Source organism: Pyrus communis, chromosome 12, assembly GCF_041283825.1.
Source record: "Pyrus communis isolate YQ-2024b chromosome 12, ASM4128382v1, whole genome shotgun sequence".
Taxonomy (NCBI): domain Eukaryota; kingdom Viridiplantae; phylum Streptophyta; class Magnoliopsida; order Rosales; family Rosaceae; genus Pyrus; species Pyrus communis.
In genome coordinates, this window is record NC_142576.1 from 24,272,644 (window position 1) to 24,300,550 (window position 27,907).

General features: G+C 36.4%; 4 protein-coding genes across 9 annotated transcripts; all 4 read left to right on the forward strand.

Annotated features, from left to right (window-relative positions):
• The first annotated feature begins 5,886 nt into the window (after positions 1–5,886).
• LOC137744900 (serine/threonine-protein kinase KIPK2) lies at positions 5,887–10,513 on the forward strand. The gene is made up of 3 exons (XM_068484713.2): positions 5,887–6,173; positions 6,981–9,081; positions 9,509–10,513. Exons 2-3 carry the CDS (start codon positions 7,202–7,204, stop codon positions 10,353–10,355), a joined length of 2,727 nt encoding a protein of 908 aa, XP_068340814.2. The 5' UTR covers positions 5,887–6,173; positions 6,981–7,201; the 3' UTR covers positions 10,356–10,513.
• A 139-nt stretch (positions 10,514–10,652) lies between these two features.
• Positions 10,653–21,232, forward strand: LOC137745844 (ubiquitin-protein ligase). 6 transcript variants are annotated; one of them, XM_068485869.2, is made up of 19 exons: positions 10,653–11,261; positions 11,374–11,424; positions 11,564–11,690; positions 11,937–12,072; positions 12,178–12,227; positions 14,233–14,321; positions 14,407–14,512; positions 15,428–15,464; positions 15,557–15,708; positions 16,368–16,896; positions 17,401–17,676; positions 18,329–18,474; positions 18,839–19,186; positions 19,585–19,828; positions 20,110–20,165; positions 20,368–20,448; positions 20,578–20,622; positions 20,713–20,781; positions 20,887–21,232. In XM_068485869.2, the coding sequence occupies exons 1-19, from the start codon at positions 11,086–11,088 to the stop codon at positions 21,058–21,060; spliced, it is 2,892 nt and encodes a 963-aa protein (XP_068341970.2). In that variant the 5' UTR covers positions 10,653–11,085; the 3' UTR covers positions 21,061–21,232. The 6 variants fall into 6 exon arrangements, 5 of the variants coding, with proteins under 5 accessions (XP_068341970.2, XP_088538041.1, XP_068341971.2 ...); XR_015954339.1 differs by having other exon boundaries at positions 10,751–11,261; positions 20,296–20,448; XM_088681915.1 differs by having other exon boundaries at positions 10,751–11,261; positions 20,894–21,232.
• A 332-nt stretch (positions 21,233–21,564) lies between these two features.
• On the forward strand, positions 21,565–25,084 carry LOC137745433 (histidinol-phosphate aminotransferase, chloroplastic). Its single transcript, XM_068485398.2, has 9 exons — positions 21,565–22,041; positions 22,643–22,726; positions 22,876–23,030; positions 23,158–23,255; positions 23,446–23,554; positions 23,824–23,981; positions 24,219–24,361; positions 24,449–24,589; positions 24,775–25,084. Exons 1-9 carry the CDS (start codon positions 21,814–21,816, stop codon positions 24,907–24,909), a joined length of 1,251 nt encoding a protein of 416 aa, XP_068341499.2. The 5' UTR covers positions 21,565–21,813; the 3' UTR covers positions 24,910–25,084.
• Positions 25,085–25,596: 512 nt separating this feature from the next.
• LOC137745995 (protein BUD31 homolog 1) lies at positions 25,597–27,442 on the forward strand. The gene is made up of 4 exons (XM_068486037.2): positions 25,597–25,757; positions 26,206–26,306; positions 26,388–26,575; positions 27,080–27,442. Exons 2-4 carry the CDS (start codon positions 26,213–26,215, stop codon positions 27,233–27,235), a joined length of 438 nt encoding a protein of 145 aa, XP_068342138.2. The 5' UTR covers positions 25,597–25,757; positions 26,206–26,212; the 3' UTR covers positions 27,236–27,442.
• Positions 27,443–27,907: the final 465 nt, after the last annotated feature.

A 27,907-nucleotide genomic window follows, 5' to 3' on the forward strand; every position in this document is an offset into this window, starting at 1 on the left:
GTATGGAACTGTTTTTAAAATGACTGAAAGTGCTTTTAGAAAAAATGTTTTTGGAACCTTAGAAAAAATATTTTTGGGTTCCAAAAACACCAGTTATGTGCTTGTTGCAAACAACAATAAAATGGTTTTCCAAGATTCACTTGTCATTTTACTAAAAATTATTTTCATAAGCATTTTTACCAAAAACGTTTTCAACTATTTTAAACATTTGCCTATTGGAAGTTAAATTAGAAGGCTATTTTCAAGTTTCAACAACGTCATTCCATTCAAAACCTTTGATATCCCAAAAGAAAATTGCTTTATACCTAGAAAGCATAGAATAAGGAGAAAAAAGAAACAAAAGAAGATTTTACGGCTTCACTTTAGGTGCCTAAGGACTTGGGATTAACAAATTAATACGGCACTTTATATGGCTAATCATGCCTTCCCATGTTTACTGCTTAAGTTGAGGACCGAGGAGGGGCCAATACAGACACCAACCATCCCTTTCGGCCGGCCAAGGAATGAACTTGGCACGTACACCATAAGAGATGGATGGTTCCACTTCATAATGTACATTGTATGCGGTTGTATTTTTTACATTCATATATATCTCGATAAATACAATTGATCGCGAACGTTCAAACGAAAAATATAATTATCTATTATTAGGCACAATTCAATCGCTGAAGACAATTTTATCTTCAGATTCGCCATTTATTTCACAAGTAAAGAATCAATGACTAAACACGTTCTATGGAGCACAATTTTAATTTATGACAGTGGTCATGATTTAGGTTTGCAGTTTCGTTTAGGGTTTTGGTCTACCAACTATATGACTAAACCTTTAAATAATGGCCTAGCACTTTTTTTTTTTCAGCTTTAAAAAAATTTATCATTTCAAAATTATTTTCAAATCCAGGGCCCACGAATCATTTTTTATGTTATTTCATACTATACAATTTTTTTGTTTGTGGGATCATTTAGGTTGAAATTCAGCACCTTATTTCGTAAAGTATTTATTTACTTGGATAATAAGCGATTCCAATTATCGTATCACTTGGAAAGATAAAAATAGAATGTTAAAAGTATTTTCTGTAACTGTATAATGAAAATGAATGTTTACATACCTTTCAAATTGATATTATTAAATATATTATGTTATCAAACTGTAAATTTAAGCGTGATAGAAACTTGTACCAAAACATGATAAAGCATGGGATAGTTTTGGTGGTTATGTATAATGTGAAGAGGCTGAACAAGGTGGGGTCCGACGCTGTCAAATCAATCACATGGTGAAACCATGTCGTGTTTGGACCGACCCATTTCAAATTTCGTTTTCAATTCCAAGAAGAAAGATCTTTTATTAATTGGACTTAGTGTGTCGGGGCATTCAATTCGATAGCAACCAAACATTACATGGCCACACAACAGTGTGTTTCCTCCCTCTGAGTCTCCGTTGATCGCAGTACTTCTACACCTCCTGTGTAAGAATGAGGACCCTCTCTGGACCCTTATTGGAAAGATCCTGAATTTTTAAATCGCGTTCGTTTATCATATATTGTACTATTAGTCAGTCAGATGTTATTTATATTTAATTTTAAATAAAAGTATTTAAAATGATTTCTGACCGCACAATGTACTATGAACATACACGATTTGAGGATTCTAATCGTACGGTGTTATTTATATTTAATTTTAAATAAAAATATTTAAAATGATTTCTGCCGCACAATGTACTATGAACATACACGATTTAAGGATTCCCATAATCCTCACAAAAAGAATTCGGAGAGGATCCTCATTCCCTGTATAATATCGTTTGGGATTTCAAATATTTTAACTATTAAATTTGCTTGAAAATATAAAAAATTACAATCTAAATGATTAATATAATATGATTCGGTATTTCGAGTCATTTAACTATTAGATTTGTTTAAAAGTATAAGAGTATAAGAATTTAAATTTAACGGTTAAAATATTTAAACTATCCGATACTTCGAAGCAGTACTCATTGTTAAAGGGTAAATGTGACATACTAACGTTTAATTTGGATTGTTAAAGATATAGAGCTTGTTTGGATGTGCTTTTAAAATGACTGAAAGAGCTTTTGGTGAAAATATTTTTGAAAATAATCCTTAGTAAAAATGCTAGTAGATCCTGGAAAAGTATTTCACTTAAAATGTTTTCTGGAAAACGCACATAACTGGTGCTTCTTGTAAAAAACACTTAAAATGCTTTTGAAATCTAAAAACATTTTCTCTGAAAGCACTTTCAGTCATTTCAAAAGTATATTCAAACGAGCTCATAGTTATTCGAGGACTTCTTGATCAGAACTTGAATTCTCTCGAAATCCTTTGAGCAAAGCTCAAATCCTACTCGAAACCCTTCAAGCATTAAATGCTCAAATCCCTCTCAAAACTCTTTCTTATTTTCCTTTTATCGATCAAAGAATAGAGAAGGAAGAGTTTCGAAACAAGGTGCAATGAGTATTTATGCAAAAGACCCAACCACCCTCTTTAAAATTCATTTAATTGCCATATTTGATGTGAGACATTTGAGCCTTAGGACTGGTTTGGTATTGCTGTTCTTTGAAAAAAACTGTTTCTGCTGTGCTATGAGAATAAGCTCATTTTTGCTGTTTCACGTATTTAGTTTTTTTTTTTTTTTTACAAAAACTGTGAAAATAAACTGTTTTTAAGTGTTTATCAAACATTTTTTTTTAAATTAACCTTTTTTATATCTATTTTTTGTAAAAGCACATCAGTACTAAACTAGTACTTAGATTCAACGTTGATAGCATGATGAAGATTGAAGACCAATGATGCACTATTTTGGTGATGACTGTGAGAGTGTCCATATAATACATTGCGTAACGTCAAATCCATCACTCTTTTATTTTGTCTTGGTGTTTGCCGTGTCCTTTTGACTGTGCATCCAGGACAAACCTTTGTTGAACATAATCATGATATACTAATTAGGTGGTTAATTAGCAGGTAAATTATGAGATGCGGTTTGACATATGATAGTCCATTTTTGTCTCATACGGTTGTATTTTAAATACATACGATATTATTTATTTTAAGAAATGGATGAGTGAGATAAGTTCAATGTTTATAATATCGATATGGAGAGAAATATTAATATGCAAATTTATGAAAATATTGATATTAGTTGCTTTTAACGAAATTATGAAAATTTGCAATGAAGTGGGTATATCAACTCACTTAAATTTGGTTGAAAATAGATAAAAATTTCTCAAAAGAATCCAAAAGTTCTAAATCTATAATGGGTTTTGGCAAAATTTCTGTACGAAATCAGTAAATATCGTTGATATTCATTGATTTTCCTATATCTCTCCGATATATAGTGAAAGGACATTTTGACGGAAATATTGACAATTTCGTAGATAGTTAAACACTGTATAAGTCTCACAACGAGATAACCATAATAATTTGGTCAAATTTGGCTTTAGCGATAATCAAACCGATTACCTCTTATTTACAAGTAAAGATGAATATTACTAAACCGTAATACCAAATGATGTCTCATATAATTGTTAGATTAAATAATTTGAAAAATATAAAATAAAATGTTAGGTAAACCATCAATTTGGTTCATCCAATGTTAATATTACTATGTTTAAATAGTTATTACTTGGTTACTCAAAGATGAGTATGAACTCCTACTCAAAATTTCTCAAAATTGTTTGTTGTGAATTCATAGAACTTCGTGTTTATAATCAAAACCATTCATATTATAAATCACCTTGTAAAGATTACCTCTGCAAAAAATCAATTAAAACTAAGGTCGTTTAGTCATCAAACTGTTTAAAAACAAATGAATGGAATTGGAAAAAGCATTACGAACCGTCTATGTATTTTCTACAATAGATTGACTAAATGAACTTAGTTTTAATTTTTTTTTCGTAGAAACGATCTTTACAGTGTGATTCATAGTATAAACAGTTCTTATCATAAACATAACACTCTATGATTAAAACACTAAAGGTTTTGAGTAGGAATTCCTACTCATATTTGAGTAACCAAGTATTGTTTGTACAAAAATCCATCAATTTAAAGAAAATACTTAACTTATTTGTACATTGTATTTGTAGCCATTTTTATATCTGACCATTTTCCCTCCAAACAAATATAAAAAAGTGTAACGTGTTATATCTGTCCATTTTCCTTCCAACCAAATAAAAAAATGTGTAACGTGTTATATCTGTCCATTTTCCTTCCAACCTTAACAACCATCTACGTCATATGAAATATAAAAAAAGCGTAACGCGTTATATGCTTGTAGCATTCCTTCCAAACAAATTAGTTTACTTCAATAATCATGTCATTGTGTATATTTCATTAATAACGTGTCGTACGTAAACGACAAAATGGATGAAAATACAGCTCTAACAAGCTTGGAAAGTTTTGTTGGAGATGAGAATATGGAGCCTAATAAACATGTTCAATCGAAAAGTCGAGATGTCATGCATTTGATCGCTTGAAACTCGCTTACTTGAATGGTTAAAATGATAAGAGCATATCTGCTAACTAGTATTTAGATAGAAAAAATCGTTTTTAAACGTAATTGAGAAATAATTTGATCTCATGACTTTAAATATGAGTGAAAGCTTTAAACTAGCTTTTTGAAGTTGAGAGTTTACAGCCTAATAAACATTGTCTAATCAAAAAGTCTGAATGACAAGCGTTTGTTCGCTTGAAACTTGCTTACTTGAATAGTTTAAATGATAAGAGTAGATCCGCTTTCAAAATAACAAGCATTTAGAGAAAAAAAAACGTTGTTTTTACGGGACTTTGAAAGTAAATTGATCTCAGGACTTTAAATATGAGTGAATGCTTTTAACTAGTTTTTTTGGAGTCGAGAGTTTAGATCCTAATAAACATGTTTAATCAAAAAGTCAAAATGACAGACGTTTGTTTGTTTGAAACTTGCTTACATGAATAGTTAAAATGACAAGAATAAATCCGCTTTCAAAATGACAAGTATTTAGATAGAAAAACTTGCATGATTTAATCTTAAAACGTTACATACGAGTGAACGCTTTTAATCATCCAGATCCAATTCCCGTCATCTTGATAAGTAATATTCAAATCCATACTTTTCTAACAAATATGTATGACACGTGATGTGATTACATCTTAACATATTCTAAAACGAATCCAAAACAAGTAGCTAAACCGACAAGTACTGATGTACAACAACAAACAGTCAAAAATAACTCACTGTAAAAAACACGAAAACCGATAAAAAGCCTTTATTGCCATTTCGTACTTTTACTGATATTTCTCTTCTTTAAGAGATTTTACAACTTTCGCAATTTGAACTACATTATTACTATGTTGAGCTTAGTTGGTCTTTTTTATTTTAATATAGATAATATCATTTGTTTAAAAAAAAAAAAACAAAAGAGAGCCTTTATTTGTCGGGATCAAATTTTTTGCACCCAAAATAAGTGTAACATTTCTGTGGTTCCAATAAGTCCTCAACACGTTAAATTTAGAATAAAACATAAAAAAATTATAATAATAAATACGTATCAGTCACTCATTAAGGTGACGGGACACCAATTTTGAACGAAGAAGATTTGGTCTTTTATTTGGAAAAAGATCATGGGAATTCGAGAATCTTGTAATCATATATGTTCATCGTATATTGTGAAATAAAAAATTATTAATTTAAAATTTAAAATTAAATATAAATAATATCTCACAAAAATTAATCCTACAATATACAATAAATAAACATAATTACAAGATCCTGAATCCCCAAAAAAAGAATCCGGCAAGTATCATTTTCCCCCTTTTATTTACCCTCCTTCCCATATTTTTCACCCCAAAAATCCAAGAACCGCCCTAAAATTCAGAAAACGATTGGGATATGGACAATCCCAAGATAGTATTTCAAATTAATTTTCACATTTTTCGATGGACCCTACATATACGGTGGGACCGGGACCCACATTCCCTCAAAATAATCAGTGCAACCAGAGCGGAAAGAGAAGTCAGTGTTTTGTTTGTTAGCTCGCCATCAATCCTCTTCTCGCTTTCCCCTCTCTCTCGCCATCGCAGCACCTCCAAAGGTTTCTAGGGTTTGTAGCGCGCCATTTCCTCAGAGTTGTACTTTACTCGCCGAATCTTGCCCCAATGCGTCTGTTGAGGAAGCTCAATCAGGTATTGTTCTTCGCGTTTCTCCGATCTGGGTTTGCTTTTGAGCGTGTTCGTATCTCGAGATTTGAGCTTCTGGAGCTCTAAGAAGCTTGGCATTTTCATTTTATTTTACTTTTTCTTGAATTATTTTTTGGTATTTTGTTGGGTTTGATTTGTTTGGCGGGATAAATTTGTTGGTGAATTTTTTTTCTTGGTGATGTGCAAAAAATGATTAAACTTTAGCTTGAAGAGAATTGAAAGATGGAAACTTGGTGTAGATTTCATGTAGTTTAATGATTTTTTGTTTAAGTAGAGGAAAATGAAATTAGGGGAAAAAAATGCATCATTTGTATTCCATTAAATTGATTGGAAATCTGTTTCGCGCCGGTTCTATGGTCGAAAGATATGACTTTTGTGAGATGGTGAAAGTTTGCTTTGACTAAGCTCATGGGGTTTGGCCCGAGTGGCGAGGGCGGGTGGGGAAATGGATTTAGGATTAGGCTAGGTCAAATGTTCGATTATGTTCCATTTTAACCAAATAACGAAAATGATGCTTTGCCTAAGCTTTTGGGGTTAGCCCGGGTGGTGAGGGCGGGCGGGGAAATGGATTTAGGATTAGTCTAGGTCAGGCGTTCGTTTCCTTTTCATATTGGAGTATTTCAAGTTTCGAATTGGTGGAGTAGTGTTGCAATGTTGTGTTGGTTTGAAATTTGAAATCTTTTCAGGAACTCCTATTGTGTGTCACTGAGTTGCTTACTTCCGTTTGCACTGACGGAAACAACATCTGCTGTTGGGTGACTGATGTTCTTCATACTTCTGTTGATATTTCAGGGAATGCATTTTATCTTTTCCAAAGTGAAAAGACATATGGCTTGATGTGGGCAGTTTAGTTTATAAGGGCACAAAACAGTTTTACTCACAGCTCGTGACTTGTCGGAATCTTTACCTGAAAGGCTTCTCAAGGAACTGATCATTGTAAAGTTGCTGGACTAAGCTCTTCCACGTTTTGGTACGCTGTTTGGATTACGTGACCAGACTGAGTAACCCTAGAAATGGGTTCATTTGCCGGTACATCTGAAATTGTGGAAGCGAAAGATGAGCTGACTACAGGTCAATATTCTCATGGAATACATCAGCCGAATTCTGGATTTAGTAAAGGTGACAAAGATTGGAAGCCTCCTCCTGTTCTAAAACTGGGATACAAGGATTCTCTAGAAGATGATATTAATAAGCTCTTCGAGGCAATCAAAACTCCATCCAAGGGTTCAGATCATTCAAAGCAAGTAGGCGCTAGCCCTTTAAATAGAAATGCCTTAAAGAAACCAATTACAGTGGGTGTGTCTCGCTCACCAGGGATTGGTAATTCAGAACCGGCGACACTGAAGCAGGCGTTAAGAGAGCTCTCTATTACCAAGGCATCAGAAATGGCTGCTATGAAACGATTATCAAAATTGACAAGTCCTGCAAGACCCTCGGAAGCTGGGAGGATCAAGACGTTATACAATGCAGTTGTTGTTCAACCCAGTCAATCTGGTGCCTCCTCAAGTGAAGATAGGGGAAATATGGTTGAAATCTCTCTGGTGCCAGAAGAAAGCATTTCAAATTCTTGTGAGGAGTTGTCTGAGCATCCTCAAATGTCCAAGATGAAGTCATCAATCCAGAGTGGACATTCTTCTCCTCGATTTGCCATTGGGAAAGCAGAAAATAACTCCGGGAGCACAATATTGCAAAATGAAAGTACCTCCAGTTGCAAGTTAAGGACAGTAGGGGAGCAAACAGTGAAGGCGGAACTGGGACAGAAGAAAAAAAATAAATCTAAAAGTGATCATATTTCAGAACTTGCTGAAAATGTTCCTTCCAGGACCATGTTACAGACAAAAACTAAGACGGAGCTGGTGAAGAAAGAGAAACTTAAATCTACAAGTGGCATTACATCAGTACTTGTTCAAAATGTTCCTGCCAAAACCAAGTTAGCTAATAAGCTATCAGCAGCAAAACCAGGGCGGAAAGTCAAGTTGCATGTAGTACCTTCTTCATCGAGTTCGGTGAATCGAAATCTGGCAAGCAAAGTATCCAGAAATGCCCTCCGCTCTGTAAAAGCAGCCAGCAGGAATAGGAATATCGTAAAGAAGAAGACAAGGCAAGAGTCAAGTTCTGTGGCCTGCAACTCTAGTAATTATAATGAAGTTGATGCTGATTTTGATCCTTGTACCAGTCAGCTGGTCTGCGAGAGATGTCAATGTGCAATACAAGGTGCTGGACAACAATCCAATCAAGGTTCTTTGGCACCCCAGTTTAACGGTCTTACTGCTGAGGTAAACTCAAATAATGTGCACAGCATTCCAGGTAAACCAGGCTTCACTTTCGACAGCAGTAATACTGGCAATAAAGGGGGAGATGACATTATGAAAGCAAAAAAGAACCCCAAATCAAAAGAAAAGGGGGAATTCTCCCAAAGCTCAAAAAGTAGCCAAGGTGATCATAGTAGTAGTACGAGTTTGAGTGACGAGAGCAATGTCAGTGGATCTAGTTGCAGCAATAAGCCTCACATGTCGAAGGATGTGAGATGGGAGGCCATCCGTCATGTTCGGTTGCAGCATGGATCCCTGGGCTTGAGACACTTCAATCTTTTGAAGAAGCTTGGTTGTGGAGACATAGGTACTGTATATCTTGCTGAGCTCATTAGTACGAATTGCCTTTTTGCCATAAAGGTAATGGACAATGAGTTCTTGGCTAGAAGGAAGAAGATGCCTAGGGCGCAGACCGAAAGCGAAATACTGAGGATGCTTGATCATCCTTTTCTCCCTACACTGTATACCCAATTTACATCAGATAATTTGTCATGCTTAGTTATGGAGTATTGCCCAGGTGGAGATCTTCATGTCCTCCGGCAGAAGCAAATTGGAAGGTGTTTTTCTGAAGAGGCAACAAGGTAGAAATATTTGAATTAACACCTATATCGGACTTTTACATTTTGTTTTGGATGCTATTTGACATTATCTGCAGTCAAGCATTAGTTACAAGATAATAGTCTAAGAAAATAAAAATATACACCTTTGTAACCTCCACCTTCACCAACACTCACCACCCCAACTACGTATATTTTATTTAATGTGTTTTTCCCAGTCAGCTATCACCATAAGGGATGCCTTCTCTTCTCTGAGGGAAATTGCTACATGACATCATGAATTGTTTTTGGTCCTTAATTTTACGGGTCATCTCTAAAGAACTTCATTATCTAATTCAGTGGAGTAACTGACCATTAGATTCATGTCCTCTGATCTAGTACTTTTTCGTGTATTAAATAGTTGCTGGAATTTTACCATTACAAAACTAATTTAAATCTTTGTACTTTTCAGGTTCTATGTTGCGGAAGTTCTCCTTGCTTTGGAGTATTTACACATGCTTGGGGTAGTTTATCGGGATTTGAAACCAGAAAACATTCTAGTCCGCGAAGATGGTCACATCATGCTCACAGATTTTGACCTGTCTCTCAGGTGCACTGTCAGTCCAACTCTATTGAAATCACCTTCATGCGATGGTGATCGTGCAAGATTGTCTGGTCCGTGTACACAATCTAGCTGCGCTGAGCCGTTCTGCATTGAACCCTCCTGTCAAGTCTCATGCTTCACCCCTAGGTTTTTACCAGCTACTGCAAAAACAAAGAAGTCCAAAAATGACCCTGCATCCCATGTTAGATCATTGCCGCAGCTTGTGGCAGAGCCTACTGATGCTCGGTCCAATTCCTTTGTCGGGACCCATGAGTACTTGGCTCCGGAGATCATCAAAGGAGAGGGTCATGGAGCTGCAGTTGATTGGTGGACGTTTGGTATCTTCCTTTACGAGCTTCTATATGGCAGAACACCATTCAAAGGTATTAACAACGAGGAAACATTGGCCAATGTGGTGTTGCAGAGCCTAAGGTTCCCAGAGGGCCCCCTTGTTAGTTTCCAGGCTCGAGATCTCATCAGAGGTCTGTTGGTAAAGGAGCCAGAGAATCGGTTGGGATCAGAGAAAGGGGCCGGTGAGATCAAGCAGCATCCGTTCTTTGAGGGCCTCAATTGGGCACTGATACGATGTGCCATTCCTCCAGAACTGCCGGAGTTTTGCGATTTTGAAATTCCCGACATGCCTGCTGCTCAGGAGAATACCAAGTATTTGGAGTTAACAGCGACGGGAAAGCACTTAGAGTTTGAGTTATTTTAGAGGAAAATCACAAGTTTTAGGAGAAGAAGCTTTCTACTTTGTGTATGTATTATTATCTCTTGAAAGACCTCCTCCTTTCCAATATATAACTCATAAATCTAGCTTATGTATATACTTTTTTAAGCTTTCAGTAATGGCGCATATATCAGATTCCGAAATTTTGTACATTTTGAAATATCGATGGTCGGATGGTGTATCACGGCTAGGATGGTCTGCGCATGACGGATGCTAGCAACAATCGTCCATGCGCAAAAATTTGTCATTTTAATACGGTTTTCTACTAGAAAGGCAGAGTCTAGGCTGAATCGTCATCCGACCAACCAAGTGAACCCCGAATAAAATCTCAGTTCAACGCAAACCGAATTATATATACTGATCGAAATGCAAATCATTGAATCGTATCGAATTGCAATTCTTCCCCTAATCATTGTTTCGGTGGAAAGAAATTACCATCCGCTAGCTAAAAGAGTTCGAACCTGGCCGGCCTAAAACAGACGTTTATTTCGGTACTAACTCACCGAAACCTAATGAATTGTTCGGTGGGGACTGCCGCTGCCGAATTGTTCAAGTTTTCGGCGGTGGTGTTTGCGGAACTAGTGTGACTAGAAGCCACCTTCATTACGGAAAGGACTCTGCTTCCATTTTCTACAGAGAGAGAGAGAGAGAGAGAGAGAGAGAGAGAGAGAGAGAGAGATCACCAAAGCTTTTCGGCATCGGAAAACCAGAAAGCATGGCTTCGACCTCCGACGACGACTTCATCACCGTCGTATGCACAAACCCCAGTCCAATCCAACTAAGCACCACCCCGGATAAAGAAGTTCTAATTTCTGTCGAGAATATCCTATCCTGGGATTTTCCAGCCATTCTCCGTCACCAAACTGTCAGAGTTCAAGCACATCGGAACAGGTGCTGCCTGGGTTCTCATTTTCTCACTCATTTTCCGTTTGTTTCCCGATAAAATTAAATGCGGCAAAATTAATTTTGATTTTGAGTTTTTGAATTCCATCTGTGCTTGCAGGCTTATCCAACACTCTTCGTACTTCCATGGACTCCTAAGCGGCAGCTTTAGGTTAATCGATTTCCTTATCCGAAAACTGAATCCGAGCTTAGAACTTTGACTGTAAATTTTGATTTTTTTTTTAATTAAAAAGCTCTTTAATTTCTTGAATTTGATTGCTTCCGGTTAAAAAATTTGAATTTTTTTTTAGCGAATCGGGCCGGGAATGTATAGAAATTGAGTGGAACCTGGAAATATTTCTAAGCATTCTCAATTGTTTATATGACTCCCCATTGCGATTGGAAGTTACATCTGATAATTTCCTCCTTCTTTTTGAGGTAAATAAACTTAACTTTTTACTATGTGCTAGTTTTGATCCAATGGTGTTCTTATCTTTTATTCATTTGGTTATTTGTTTTTGCTTGATCTTAAAATTGTTCAAACTGTTCGACATTGTTGAAGAAAAATTGCATTTCATGACTTGAAGGTTGAATGTTTATTATTTCCACCTTTCAAATCACATCCAGTGTTTTGTGAAGTTAATATTATTCTTTTGAAAATACTGCGTTGCGTTTGCGTTGCAGGGTGCACTCTATTTTGGAGTGGAGATGCTTCTCGTGAGATGTAAAACTTGGTTTTCTGAGGTAGTGTCGGCGGAGGTTCAACCACAAATACAACTGGATGATTTGATTTCTATTTGGAGCTTTGGTGTAGAGCACGGTGAGAATGATTTGAACATGAAAATTTAATTTTTTGAAAAACTCATGTTTGAATTTAGCATTGTTATGTTCTCCAGTCTAATGGATGAAATGGAATACATTGCAGCCCTTGATTCTCTTCCAGAATTGTGTGCGAGCTATCTTGCCAGAAATTTTGTATGTTCTCAACTTATATTGAACTTCTGTGTACAATCATTATGTTTTGAAAAGCTTTGTGCTATGCACACACATCCTTTTTACTTCCCACTCACCCTTGTTAATGTTTGTCCATTGATCTTCTTCAATTCATACGATCTGACTTTCAAAAATTGTGAAGGTGTGTTAGAAGTAAAAAAGGGTGTGTGGATAGCACAACCCTTTGAAAATTCAATCATGCTTCAGTATTAACTCATACATCTTTTTGAAATGGAATTTTTACTCAAGTGGCTAGTGACGGGTTGTGGATTTATATTGATGTGATGACTGATGAGTAGAAAATTATGGTTAATTGTGAGGTAACATTTCAGTTGAATAATCTCTCTTTAGATTGGTTTGGTTTAGTCTTAATATTCATCGTACAGGGTCTAAAATAAAAGAGACGGTTCTGTTTGAGATGGCTATGATATGAGGAGGATATAAGAGTTGAAGGGAGCCCAAAAGGGAGATGGGGAGAGACGAAGAGAATTAATATGATTACTGAAAGGGAAATTTTATTTCAACCCATGTAATCTCTCTCTACGCCCAATTTAAATTGTAAATGAAAATTATCTTTTTTACCCTGTCACGTAATTACCATCAAGTACAAGACAAAATTAACCCTAAAACTAAAATTTATCGATAGACCCACACCTAATATTCAAACCCTACCATACAAAATCACCATTTTTACATAACACTATCAATACTGACAGTAAACATTGACAAAAACACTGAAAATGACCTTCAAATCGTGGCCCAGAAAGGGTCTGATCAACTACTAAGAAGTCGAAAGCTGAGCTGATCAACTACTGAGCAAGTCCCAACCAGGCCAGTACATAATATACTGGGAGATCATGGGGAAGTTGAAGAGAGAGTTCTTAGTGAATGTTGTAGAGAAATGGATGCATCGTTTTTGGATCATTGCTATGTGGTCTCGAGGAGAAGCAATTCGATCCGGCCTCTTGAGCTTTGAATTGTGGAGAAGGGAACTTTCAAGAAAATTTGGGAACAATTCATAAAAAAAATGGGTTTGCAATGAGTCAGTTTAAGACCCCTATATGCACTAGCTATAACGAGCTCTTGGGCATTCTCAATTTATGCACCATTAAGAGGGTTTACAACACTGCTTATGTTAAATAGCGATGTAACTGTATTTGGCAAAAATGCATTTGGCGAGTCAATCACTCATGAATCAGTAAATGTACGTATAGAATTCAAAACCAACACTTTAGATCGATGTTAAATAAAGTTCAACCAAGTCCCAATCGTCATAATTATAATTTTAGGGTTCATGTGGACATGATGTATAAATAGATATACAGATATACCTTCAATTGAAAAATTAAACTGATAAGTTCTCTTCAATTTATTAACGTTCAATAAGCAAATAACATATAGAACATTTTCTTATGTACCCAAATTCAAGCTAGTTAGCTATGAGGGGATATTTTTTTTTTTTCTTCTGTTAAGTCCAATTCAATTTGGGATTTTATTTTATAAATGGGTGTAAAGATAACTTCACATTTTGATTTGGGTTTGAAAGGGTAGTTTAGGTAATAAACTTGGGTTTAAAGAGATATTAATTCTTGAATTAAAAATAATATGAGTGTAGAGAATAAGTTGGGTGTAGAAAGATGTTACATGGGTTCAAATAAAATTTCCCTTACTGAAAACACCATGACGTTGATCTAATAGTCTCCTGTCATTCCGAGCATGTGGCACTTTATTGATGATGTGCTCATGAACTCATGGATATATGGCTACTACTCTTGTTTAATCTGAAAAAGATGCTTTGGTATATTTCTTCACGATCAGGTTGTTGCTAATAGTTGAATGGGAGGAGATTGTTTTCACTTAAGTGGCATCAGATCCTAGGGATTCGTATGTTAACAGGCTTATGATTTCTGTGTTTTGTGCAATATTTGTTCACTGTGCCCAACCTATTCACTAATTGAAACTGACAGATTATGCTTTGGTTTTCCAGATGTGGGCCATGTGCATGGATTATTTTGTAGATATTCCTTACGACTTATTACTATCTTGTGTAAAGCACATGGATTTGACAGTCGACAGGTTAGTTATCCTTTGAATAGCCTTGCTTAATTTTCTGTTAGACATATTGGCACTCTGATATCTTAATCTTATTTGTCTGTCACAGCGAGATGTATCTTTCCAATGCACTTTTAGTTTGGCTTGATGCTAACACAGAAAGGATGGATGGCTTGAGCAGAAATGAAGATGTCCACACTGGCATTTTGAAAGAGGTACAGATCAACAATGTTTCATGTATATGTTGAGGACCAAAATGATATATAGCCTTGGAAAGTAGCTTGTTTACCTAGGATCTACTACTGCTGCGAGTTATATCATAAGCAATTATCTTCAACCATGAATGTGACTCCATATCAGTTTTTGAAAAACATCAACATGTTAGGTACAATAAACTTGACAGCCAATCCATAGCCTGCATAGTTTTAACTGGATAATAGGAAGGAAATGTCGTAACTTTCTGATGAAAGTCACCAAAGAGTGAGTTACCTAATAATCATAACAAATTGCCCCATCGAGCAAACTTTCAGTTTCATTTAAAGGCAGTTTAGCACTAATTGTTACTTGGACGAAACTTTTCCCAATACGCCTCATAATATAATGGGGACAATGTAGCATAATGTTATGTTCACAAGTTTGTGGAAATAGGTACGATAAGGGTAAACTATAGATCTAAAGACAAGAAGGGTAATTACAGGTCTGTAATTAGAAATTATTGAACCATGTAGAGGGATTATTTACTTTGTGAGTTGTGATATGTCGTATTATAAAAGTTCATTACTTGTGCTACCAATTGATCCCTCATATTCTTGAAAATAAATATGTAGGGGATTTTAGCAGTGTTGTAATTGCCCTTGATGTAGTTAAGCGTAAATTTTACATCATCTGTCTTTGTCTTTGTATATTTTCTGTATATTTTTTTTTTTTTGAAGTTTATATGATAAGTATAAAACTTAGTAAAATAGTGATTTAGTTCTCCTTAGTCATTCAGTAGCATTAAATCTGAATTTTCTGAGTTTAGGTATTCATAAAGCTGAAACCTGAAATACTTCCATTCAGTATTTATCTGCCAAAATCTTTAGTAAACTGCAATCTTTGTATTAAATCATCTATTGGTTGCTGTTGAACAGATCCGTGTGCGCCTTTTGCCATTGTGGTTTGCTGCAGGTATGCTTAATTTTCTGATAGTAGATAAAGGGCACCAATACATACTCATTTTTTTCCTATTCTTACACAAACTGATCGGGTTCTTTTTTCAGAGAAAAGAAGTTCTTGTCATTTTTCTAAGTTTGCTGATCAGAGCATTGATTCAATTTTCAGACTACTTAGAATTCCATCCACTAGCTCAATAGAAGCCTTGGCCGATGGTCATTTGCATGACTTACGTATTCGGCTGACAAAATTTTCTAAGGTATTCCTGTCACTAAGGACCTCAGAACTCCCTTTGGAAAAGGTTTTATTTTGTTTTTTCAGTTGAGGGTTTATATCTTAGTGGGATAAGGCTTAGTTGTCGGTGTAGTTTGAGGGTTTATATGACTCAAGGTACATCATACATGCAATGAAAGAATAGCATTTCAGTGTTTTCTCTGTCCTATCATGTGCATATGCATCATATACTTTCTTGAAGGTGGAGGAGGAAAGTAACAAATGGGAGGATTTTTTTAAGATTTATTTATCTATTTTTTTCCTTTTAGGAAGTTTTATATCCGTTTCCAGTAGATGCTAATCTGTTTTTTTTGGAAGTTATACAAAGGTCTATCAGATAAACTCTTCTTAAGGGTTAGAGTTACTGTTCATATGTAGACGGTAGTGCCAACTGCCAAGGTCTTTGCAAAGAGTAATTAAGGGAGGTTATATGGGTGCATCGAGAATCAAGATCCATCCCGTAATAGAGAGACTAAGCAAATTTTGAAATTTATTAGGAAAAAGGATGGAGATATTTATGTGCATGCTGTCAAACTATTGATATCATAGATTCGTGGTATATAGTTTCTGAGTATCTGAAACATCAAACATTTGGCGGACAGTTAATGTTCATTAGTATATAACTTAGTCTTTTTCTTTGTGCAGAAAGTAAACCTTTCAAGTTGCCCACAGATGACATCAGTCGTGCTACTTTTTTCTTTGCTTCCTTTTTCAAACAGTATGGAATACACTCTAAGGAGTATTGAACAGTCACCATTTAACCTTAAACATCTTGAACGAGAATCTTCTGCACTACTGAAGTCGTTGCCAACTTTGTCTTTTGAAGCGGTACAAGAGGTGGATATTTCCAAGTGTCCAAGGTTACATCTTGAAACTGCCATTGAATGCTTCTGCAAATCATTTCCATCTTTAAGAACACTGAAGGCAGCTTTTTTATTGAACTTCAAGATAAGCACTTTGCGCAAACTGGTGCTGAAATGCCCCATGGTCTGTGAAGTTGACTTGACCATTGACACTACTCCAATTATATCATCACAAGTGTCTGTTGTATCCTCAAGTCCAGATATAACACCGCAAATATCAAATTTGCCCTTAAATTGTCGGGATATGACTTCTTTTTACTCTGGACCATCTCTTGCAAAACTCACGTTGGAGGGCCGAAGCGATCTCTATGGTGAGATATTTTTCAATAGTTCCAGATTTTCTGTGGATAAAGTCGTTAATGTTTCGTACCTCCAAAAGATAGTTTGGCATACTGATATCATTGACAGTTGTCTTTGTTAAACTTGTGGACAAAGTTAGTGGAAAAATGCGTACCATTCTATTGCATATAAGGCATGATATCATCGTAAAGTCCATAAAGTGGAAATTTGGGCCTATCTGTAGCATGCTATTGATGAAAGCATATAATGCACATTTATTAATAATGTTGGGCCAGGGATTTTGAAATGTTCAACTCTGACATTTGAATGCTGCAATGGTGGAAATATTGGATTTCTTTTTTGAAGTATGTTTCCTTGTAATTTAATTAGCCCAGGAATGGATCAATATTGTGAATGCGCAGTTGCACACACATGAAGCCCATAATGCACTATACTTGTTTTTCCTTTTTATTGGTGGCGCCTGATTTTGCATCATTGTTCACCCCACTAACATTTCCTTTCAACATTTATGCCAGATTCAGATCTTCAGTACATCTCCAGATTCTGTGTCTGCTTGCAATACCTAAACCTCAAAGGGTGTATTTCATTAACTGATGTTGGCATAGCAAGTGTTCTACACAGATGTATTAAGCTGCACTCCATTTTAGTATGTGACACCTCTTTCGGGGTAAATTCAGTTTTAGCTCTTTGTTCTAGCTCTTCCAATCATATTGCTGTCCAACAAATTGAAAACGAGCAATTGGATTCCCTGGCACATAATCTTCAAACACTTCACATGGGAAGCTGCAAGTGTGAGTGTCAATTCCCTTGTTACTTTTGCTTTGGGAGTTTATGACTTGAACTTTGAAGACTTATGTCCATCACCATCCTCATTCTCTACAGGCAGAAACTCTAGGATTTCATTTTTATTTTTTATTATTTTCGTTTTTGAGAATTGAGATACTTGGTATAAGGCACCATTTGTCCATATAGTTCACAGAAAGTGTAGTGTATAGCTTCTCTGTCTTTGACCAGTGCTTCCATATACAAAAAATAAAAATATAAAACCCGAGAGAAGTAACAATTTCTAACTGAGAAGTCTTTGAGAATTTGCTTGACTAAGATTTAGCTTAACTGTACTCACTATTGGGTACTTGAGGTTAGTAGTAAGGCCTTTCTTTGTCTTTCTGATATATGTTGGTCCTATAACCTTCTATTATATGAAATTCTTTCTCATCATTGACCGTTAACACAATTTCTGTCATTTTCTTGTATTTACTGATGATTTGAGATGATCTAGGACCTAAAAAGTTTTGAAATGGTGGCTGTAACAAATCCAACCAGTTCAGATAAGCTGCTTTAATTTCATTTCCGGGTCTAGATTACGTAAAAATGGACCAAGGAAATGCCTAAAGTTCACTGGATGACATGTATGCTGTATGGTCAATCGTTTTTGTTTCTCAGGTGTTGATGAAGCATCTCTTGTAAAGCTTATGTCTCAAATGCAAAAGCTGAAGACTCTTTGCTTAAGTGATACTTACCTTTCTGATGGTGCTCTATATAGTTTCAGAAGTTCTTCCTTGGAGATGCTTGATGTTTCTAATACTGGGGTGAGTCATCAAATTTAGTGATTATACACACATATGCATGTGATTGTGAGAAATAAGTTAGTTACATGGCTATACTCCCTTAGCGGGTAAGTTAATCCTGCAACTACATCCTAGTATGCTCCTAAGGTTCCTATGCATCTATGAAGTCAATTGGCCTTGCACATAAACCCTTGTGAGTATTAACATAGACAACACACTGTTTCTTGCATAAATCTGGTTTATATAATTGGGGAATCAACAGAAGGAAGCTGATGTAAAACTCTTCGAAAAGTTCAATTTGGTAATGGATATAAGACATCCTGTAAAACCCATCTGTGTTCCTATTATCATGTAACCATGGTAATTATGTGCTTGTAAATTTCAGGTTTCAAAAGCTGCTTTAGCTCATCTCATCAGTGGAAATCCAGGTTTAAAGTGTTTGAAGGCGAGAGGATGCAGGAATTTGTCTCAACAGGAAAGTGAGGCTCAGAAGCGAGCATTTGCTTCCTCCTACTCTTGCAGAGAACTGCATAATGAAATAGGAAGAACTTGCGTACTGGAAGAAATTGCACTTGGATGGGGATTTTCTTACTCCTCTTTGGAAGCTCTGAAACCCGCAGTCACATCACTGAGGAAAATAACTGTGGGCTTAGGTGGATCATTAGGTGAAGATGGACTGAGAATACTACCAACTATTTCTCCTATGCTGGAGTCAATTATTCTTTATTTTCAGGTAACTTGTTTGTGGATTTTGAGACAATTGTAGGCAATACCTGAAACATCCCTTGTGGCTTATGCTGTTATACATACATTAGCTGTAACATCATCAATACTAAAAGTACTCGGGGACAATTAGTTTTAAATATTGAATTTTGTGAGAGAGACACTTCCCCTATTTGCTGGTTTAGTTCACCTATCAGATAAATTCTTATTGATCAGATCAGCATGAGTTAACTGATGTCTCCTTAGGTATATTCATGCAGTTTTGGTGATATTAGTTTTGGCGAAAGACACTTCTTTTTCTTCTTCTTTCGATTTCAAAATATATGTTTCTCTTGCATCAAAACCTACATTTGAATATGAAATATACAGTTATTGTTTGTTTGTACAATGATTTTGATACTTTTACAGGTAATATCTGATGGTACCATTATGAGCATCATGGAAAATCTGAAGAACTTGGTAGTTTTTGCTTTGTATCACTGTCTTGGTGATATATCTATTTTAAGCTTTAAGTTTTCCATGCCAAACCTGAGGACGTTGAAACTTGAGCGGGTGACCCCTTGGATGACCAACAATGATTTGGTTATTCTTACTCAAAGCTGTACAAATCTGGTTGAGCTTTCGCTGCTAGGGTGTACACTTCTGAATTCAGGTTAGGAGCTATTTGTTTCAAAGGGTATCATTTGAGCTTGCCTTCAATTGACACAGCATGTAGACATTTCCTTAGTCATTTCTAATTCATGATTCTATTTCCCAATAACAAGTGCTTCAGTGGGTAACCTGTTCTTGGTTTCTTTCTATTCCATTACAGGAATATCCTTTTGTTGTGTTATCTGTGTGCGAGTGTACCTCTAAAGCAAATTGAAAATAGTAGCTACTCTTTTTGAGGTAATTGATATGCCACTTTAACTTGCCGTTCTTTCTTGTTTGCAGAGTCTCAACGGATAATTTCGCATGGATGGCCAGGCTTGGTTTCAGTCCATCTTGAGGTTTGCCGTTTTCAAGTGCTGCTTGTTTTCTAGCCATGATACTTATATGTGTCAATGACTGGTCCACTTGACACATAATTATCAGTTCGACGTGTGATTTTAAAATTCTGTTCTTCTTGTGTTTTTGGAGGTCCCCTGCACTACTTTTACCATATTTGTCAGTGTGCCATGTATGACAAATGTGATCGATTTTGATGTTTAGGAGTGTGGACAAGTGACAGCGAAGGGGGTTTCTTCTCTTTTTAGATGTAAAGCTCTTGAAGATCTCCTGCTGCGTCATAATGTGAGATTTGAGTGACTGTTTCTTTTCATCTTGCATTCACATCTGATAAATATTGTTGTGCTGCTACTACATATATTTCAATTGGAACATCGTATACCTTCCGATAATACTAAAACTCTCTTTATACAGGGCCCTGGGATACAGAGAAGCTTTATTTTCGACGCCGCTTCAAAGGTAATACCTCAGTTCTTGTATTCAATTAGAGGTATCAAGTTTAACGGTTAATAAGTTAATACAATTGCGTGTCTTTTGTGTTGAGTTCAGTTTCCAATGCTTAGGAAAGTATCGTTAGACTTGTGTGATGCCAGTGAAGGTGATTTTGACATTCCCAATGTAAGTTAATCTCTCTCTCTCGCGCGCAAGCGCATGACCTTTTTCACTCAAGCGTTAAGTGTTTCCTTCAAAACAACCTAAAGGGATCTACGTTGTTTGCTGTAGTATGCAGATAGGTATTTCTTAAGTACTGTCAAGATTGCAAGATGCAAGACCGAGAAGTGTGGCCGGAACGTTGTGTTTCTCGAGGCTCGTAGGAGGCGGGTGCACAAAGAAACCCTTGTACTGGTATGGAACAGCAGCACCGTCGCCAGGACAGTGGTGAAAGAAAGGCTCTAATTAACAACAGTGGCGAACAATCTCTCGCTCTCTTTTTTTTTTTTTTTTTTTTTTTCTTCTTTACAGTTACTGGAGATATTGAAGCCAGAATTGAGTAATTTTGGGGTTATGATATAATTTGACCCAAATAGTGAGTAGTTTTTTAAATGAAGAAAGAAGGTGTTCGATGAAATGCCTCAGTAGAGTTCTCTCCCATTACAATAAATTTTTAGCTCCACCGCTCTGCAGGAATGTTTGAAACTCAAACCTCTTATAAGCGTTACATAAATTGGATTTTTTTTTTTTTGAACCGATATTATTTACACTAAAAGGAGAAAAGGCAGGCGTAGCCTCACAATGAGCTAGTAATAACATGGTTCAAATTCGTCTTTGACGAGAATCGAACTGATAACCTTACCAATAGATCGTAATACGAAATGACTTATTCAAATTGGATTTGAACTTTTAAAACCGAACGAGTATTTAAAAAAGAAAAAATGAAAAAGTAAAAGTAAAATGAAAAGTGAACTGAAAACGAACGGTTCTCAAACGGTCGTTGTGGAATAAGGTTTAAAAGTGGTAGTACGAAAACAATCGCCGGCGCCTGGCAGAAGAGTCGGATTAGTATTCAACACCAAGCTCTTTTGAACACTGGGAAACTGGGATACTGGGTTTTTCTCTCTGCCGCCGCCACGAGCACAGGTTGTCGCTGCCATTACCTACCTCCACTCCGAGCTCTCACCCTCCGTCGCCGCCATCAATTCGTAGAGGTTGATGGGTGTCATTGATATATACAACGTTTCCTCGCTCCGATTAACCACCACCCGCAGGCCCAGCTGTGGAATCGAAGGGAGCAGAAGTAGGAGGGTGGTGGCTATGGCGTCCACAATCCCTGTGCAGCAGAAAGAAGTCAACGACGGTCAACAACGTTTGACTGGCGACTCATTCATTCGACCCCATTTGAGGAACTTGTCTCCTTATCAGCCCATTTTACCATTCGAGGTAATTTCAAATCCAAAAGATTTTGATTTTTCTTCCTCTGGTTGGTATGAAGTTACTTAGGTTATCACTATTTTTCTCAGTTTCTTTTTGTTTGTGTTGATTTAGTCAGCTGTATAATGCATTTCAATGAGCAGGTTGAGAATTTTTTATCTTGGAACTGATATTTTCGTACTATTATCGCGAATGTATGATGATATGGTTCTAGTGTTGACAAAATCGAGCTGGAGCAGCATGCTTTTAATGAACCTTTGAGTTTATACCATCTTGATTCATCTTAATTGTTATTTGAACTTGTAAAGATTAGGTCTTTGCCTGGGATGAGATTGTCCAGGGGAGGATGATGAGGTCTTTCCCAGGGATGAGATTGTCCGGGTGAGGATGATGATCATTCTGTTAAAGAAATTGTTTATCTATGCTTTCTTTTTGTTTCTTGGGATTTTGGTTGCTGTGTATACATCATTGTAATGGATTTTTTTAGGTTGAATTCGATATCTCTTAGTTGGTTGTTACTGGATTATGTTCAATCTGTTCCATTGTTTCATTAACTTTTTCTGCCAGTAAATTTCTGTCCAAACCAACGAATAAGTTTCTTTTGCTATAGGTTTTGTCAACCAGACTTGGAAGGAAGCCTGAGGACATCATCAAGTTAGATGCAAATGAAAACCCATATGGTCCTCCTCCGGAGGTAAGTCATACGTGCCACCTCACTTGGTTTCATAGCAAAATAAATTTTGATTCTACATATGGTTTTATGGAGTTATTTAGTTTAAGTGCCATCATTCCAAGCTTTTTATACCGCTTTATGTTCTTACTGAAATTTTATGTTATTTGTAGGTTATCGAAGCTTTGGGTGCATTGAAATTCCCATATATTTATCCTGATCCTGAAAGCCGTCGATTACGTGCTGCCCTGGCAAAGGATTCGGGCCTTGAATCTGATTATATTCTCGTCGGGTGTGGTGCTGATGAGCTCATTGATTTGATTATGAGGTCAGAACTGATTATTATGTTTGTATAAGATTCTAACAATGCTATCCTTTATGATTATTATTGTTACTTTTGTCTATCACTCCCTGATCTTCTATTTCATTTGTCCGTTATTAAAATATTGCTGAAGATGTGTGCTTGATCCTGGTGACAAGATTGTTGATTGTCCACCAACGTTCACAATGTATGAATTTGATGCTGCAGTAAACGCAGCTTCTGTCGTCAAAGGTAAAGTTAACTTCCTGCTTAATTTTCCATGGAAAATATAATTTTAGAATATTTCAAGAAAGCTTATCCTTGCATATATGTGAAACTGTTAGCTTATCTGCCCTCTCCCCAAATACAAAAGACCTCAGCTCATATACTTAGATGTACATTATGTGTGCATAATCCTACGTGTTTCGGTGGAACTGTGCAGTGCCAAGGAAGACGGATTTTAGCTTGGATGTGGACGTCATTTCAGATGTTGTTTTACAGGAAAAACCAAAATGCATATTCCTAACTTCTCCCAACAATCCAGATGGGAGGTAACTGAAAATTGTCTCTTTCTGTACATATGCCTGACATTCGGAATTGCATCTTCAGTTATGAAAACTTTGATACAATTATTCCTGATTCTTATATTCTTTATCACAATGAACAGTCATATATGCTTTAGCCTACTTAGATTTGAGATGGTTTATTCCGACTTAATGACCCCACATACTGTCTTATCATAAGATAAGATGCATGGTTTCTATAATCTGAGTGTCACTCTAAGACCTTGTATTTTCATGTTCTACTTATTTGATGACAGTATAATCAGTGATGAGATTCTCTTGAAAATTCTTGAGCTTCCCATATTGGTGGTGCTGGATGAAGCATATATTGAGTTTTCAGGACTCGAATCAAAGATGCAATGGGTGAAAAAGCATGAGAATTTAATTGTTCTGCGAACATTTAGCAAGCGAGCTGGTATTCTTTGTTTTGTTTTGAGAAGTCATTACTTGTGAACATTGCTTTATATAATTCTGTTATGGTACTATTGAATAATGAAATCTTCTGCTTTTGTACTATTGGCACTTCTAATGACTTCCAGTAACAAGATTTTCGATATACAAACTTTGGTTCTCTTTTGTTTGTCAATTTAAACTTTCTAGTTTCAACCTTTATGTAAATGGTTTGTTTCTTTGGCGATGCGCAATGGTGCAGGCTTAGCTGGACTCCGTGTAGGATATGGAGCATTTCCGCTGAGCATAATTGAATACCTGTGGAGAGCTAAGCAACCATATAATGTGTCTGTTACTGCTGAAGTTTCTGCTTGTGCAGCATTGCAGAATCCCACCTATCTTGAGGTTAGGATTCTTAAGATTTGCCCCCATGCTTCCTGTGACTCTTAACAATTGAAGTGTATTTCTAATATCGGTCACAACATATACCAGACGGTGAAAGAAGCTTTGCTACAAGAGAGGGAGAGGCTTTTCAACCTTCTAAAGGAGCTGCCGTTTCTCAACCCGTATCCAAGCTATTCCAATTTCATTCTTTGTGAGGTTGCACCGGGAATGGATGCTAAGAAGCTGAAGGTATTTTTTCATCCTTTCCTCCTCAACATAGCGTTATGTCATCCAATTTACGCAATCCACCAATTCATAATTTTCGACGTGCTTTTCAACACCGAAACTTAAATAACATACGTGTAGATCCATCCCTTTATTTCTTTTGTACATTCATTCTATAGCGAGCGAGGTTTCAATTTTGATTGATACAGGAGGACCTTGCGAAAATGGGAGTGATGATTCGTCACTACAACAACAAAGAGCTGAAGGGTTATGTTCGCGTATCTGTTGGGAAGCCTCAACACACAGATGCATTGATGGACTGCCTCAGACGCTTGTCGTCTTAATGCAGCACCTTGGACCATTACTTGGGATTAACCTAAAACATATATATATAATTATTAAAAACCTCTTGTATGAACATTTTTTGCTTGATTAACTCTAAAAATTTTGATTTTGGAAGACATAGACTCCTGAATTAGTAGACAACTTATACGAAATCAATATTATTCTTCCTTGAAAGTCTCGATAGTTAATTAAGCAACTTTAATAATTATGAAATTAAACTCACCTGCTGTCAAGTGCCTCTTCCATTCAAGTCCTTTCTCATCCTCCGGTTGAACTTTAAAATTTGGGTAGTGTTATAAACACATTTTTACCTTTCACACATTTCATTTTAATTTTTGTACTTATGATTCTTTTTTAATTCATTATATCCAACGACGGAATGTTGAAAGAGGTGCGAGGTTAGCGCCCCCCACCCCCAAAAATTTGGCCTTTTAAAATGTTGGGTCATGGCCACTTAGTACTGCGGTCTAGTCTTCATTTGTAAGTGAGAGATCTTATATTTGATTTTCTTTAAAGCGAATTTGAAACATATTATTGTTAACCTATTGTGAGGTTAAGCCCATCCCTTTTTCTACGTAATATCGTTTGTTAAAAAAAAAAAAAATTGGGCCACGAACGACATGTCGTATCTAACGTTGTCGTGTCTTCGCACTTTTTCTGTTTTGAAGCAAAACTAATTGTTTTTCTTTTTGTTGTTGGAGACTCGTAGTAAAAGGAAGCACGCAGATATAAATTTCCAAATCCCTAAACCCCCCTTTCGCTCTGCTCCGCCTCGCTTCCCGCCACCGCCACCGCCACCGCCACCGCCACCACCACCGCCACCACAACCTTCTCTTCTCTTCATCAGGTAACCAACGTAAATGTTTCTATATCTAATTTTTTCAGCGATGTGTATTTTTGAATTTGCAATTTTTCTCTTTTAGGTTTGTTCGAATTGCTAAAGTATCTTAATGCGAAATAAATCGTTGGTTAATTAATCGTTGATTAATTAAAGAGTGAAACTTTTGCTTGTTAGTGTGCGATTCGGAGAATTTTTTAACCCTTTTGTTTTTCCCTTATTTTTCTTTTTATTTTTAGTTTTTTGGGATTTTGGGTTTTGCAGTTTAATCGTTGTATGCACGATATGTAGTTTTTTTTAACAGGTTGTTCTTTCTTTTTTCCATGAAATTTATTGCTTAGCAGGTCAAAAATTCATCGTACGATTTTGATGAATTTTAGGTTTTTGGTTTTAATTGTTGATTATGGCTTTGGAATTTCCAGACTAGTAATTGGTTATGTGTTGCGACGGATGACAGGTATAAAATGCCGAAGGTAAAGACTAACAGAGTCAAATACCCAGAAGGTTGGGAACTAATTGAGCCTACGCTTCGCGAACTGCAAGCTAAGATGAGAGAAGGTATGAAATTTTCCATGTTTTTATTACTTTGTTCAGCGCGGAAGGATTCTGATGTGTATTCGGTTTTTAACTTTTTGGCAGCTGAGAATGATACTCATGATGGTAAGAGAAAATGTGAGACCTTGTGGCCTATTTTCAAAATAGCACATCAAAAGAGCCGCTACATTTTCGACCTTTACCACCGGAGAAAAGAAATTTCCAAGGAGTTATATGAGTTTTGTCTGGACCAAGGCTATGCTGATCGCAATCTAATTGCAAAATGGAAAAAGGTTTGTCTCGGATCTCTTCTATCTCAATTTGAAACAAGTGCCTTATTTATTTTTATTTGGAGTTGATTGCATGATATATCGCACTTTGAATTGGAGATTAGTTATTAATCATGAAAAACCGGTAATAAGATTAACAGAACATAACCATGAATATGTAATATAAGAAAATTGAAGTAAACATAGACACGGGACATGGGTAGTTACGACATTGAGTTGTCGACTATGATGGCAAAGATCAACGGACTAATACAACATTGCTTGAACTCACAGTTTGAAATTCTCCTGCTACATGTATTGCCGTATTGGCATTGCATCTTCAGCTCTGAGTACGTTGAAGGAACTTCTGTATTATATTTGCAGGTCGTATGTAAAACTGTTGGATAACAGTTACTCTAATTAGGATATTGAAAGGAAAATATTGCATGCTCATGTAGCTTGTGTCTTTTATCTAAAGTCTATTATCTAACGACATGTGATGACATATGGTTTGTGTTTGAAATGCAGCCTGGTTACGAACGGCTCTGCTGTTTAAGATGCATGCAGCCCCGGGACCATAACTTTGCCACCACATGCGTTTGCCGAGTTCCCAAGCATCTGAGGGAGGAGAAGGTTATCGAGTGTGTGCATTGTGGCTGTAGGGGCTGTGCCAGCGGAGATTGAATAGTGGTCGGGTCTGTTCTTCAAAATGTAATTCTAATGATGCTTGAACCAGGTTATCCTCGGTACCATGAATTGTGGGGAATTTGTAACATGTAGCTGATCGTAATCTTCATGTATCTTGCTATGGATGAGTTTATAGTGTTCCTAACCGGTTTGTTGTTTCGGAAACTTTGCTCTTGATGAATGATTATGAATTCCGATTGCACATGGATCGTGTTTTCTTTTGATAAGATTGACGGTTACTTAAATGTGCTGTAAGAAACTTCTCCCAACGTACATCGGAGCAAATCTCCAACAGAGAGATTCAAATTTTAGATGTGAAATCACGTTTAAATATGGTTTTTGCTTCCGAGGGAGATGTAAATTTAAATTTTTGCCTACCTCCTCTTGAACTTGTTCTTTATTCTTGGATGCGCAAGGAGGATAGGCTCCTTCAGCAGTGATCTTGTATGGATATATTTTCAGATTGTGAGCAACCGATAGAGGGTAGAGGGCTGGATTTGTGATCAAAGATTTAACAGCCAAGGATCGTATTAGTGTGTACTGTAACACCGGTTAAAAGTATAACTTAATCGAAAGGCCTAAAAGCATCGTTAAGGGAGATAGCAATTGAGTCGCAAAAGTTCGCAAATGTGAGGATCTTGAATAGAAAACCCATTGCTAGTAATGGCA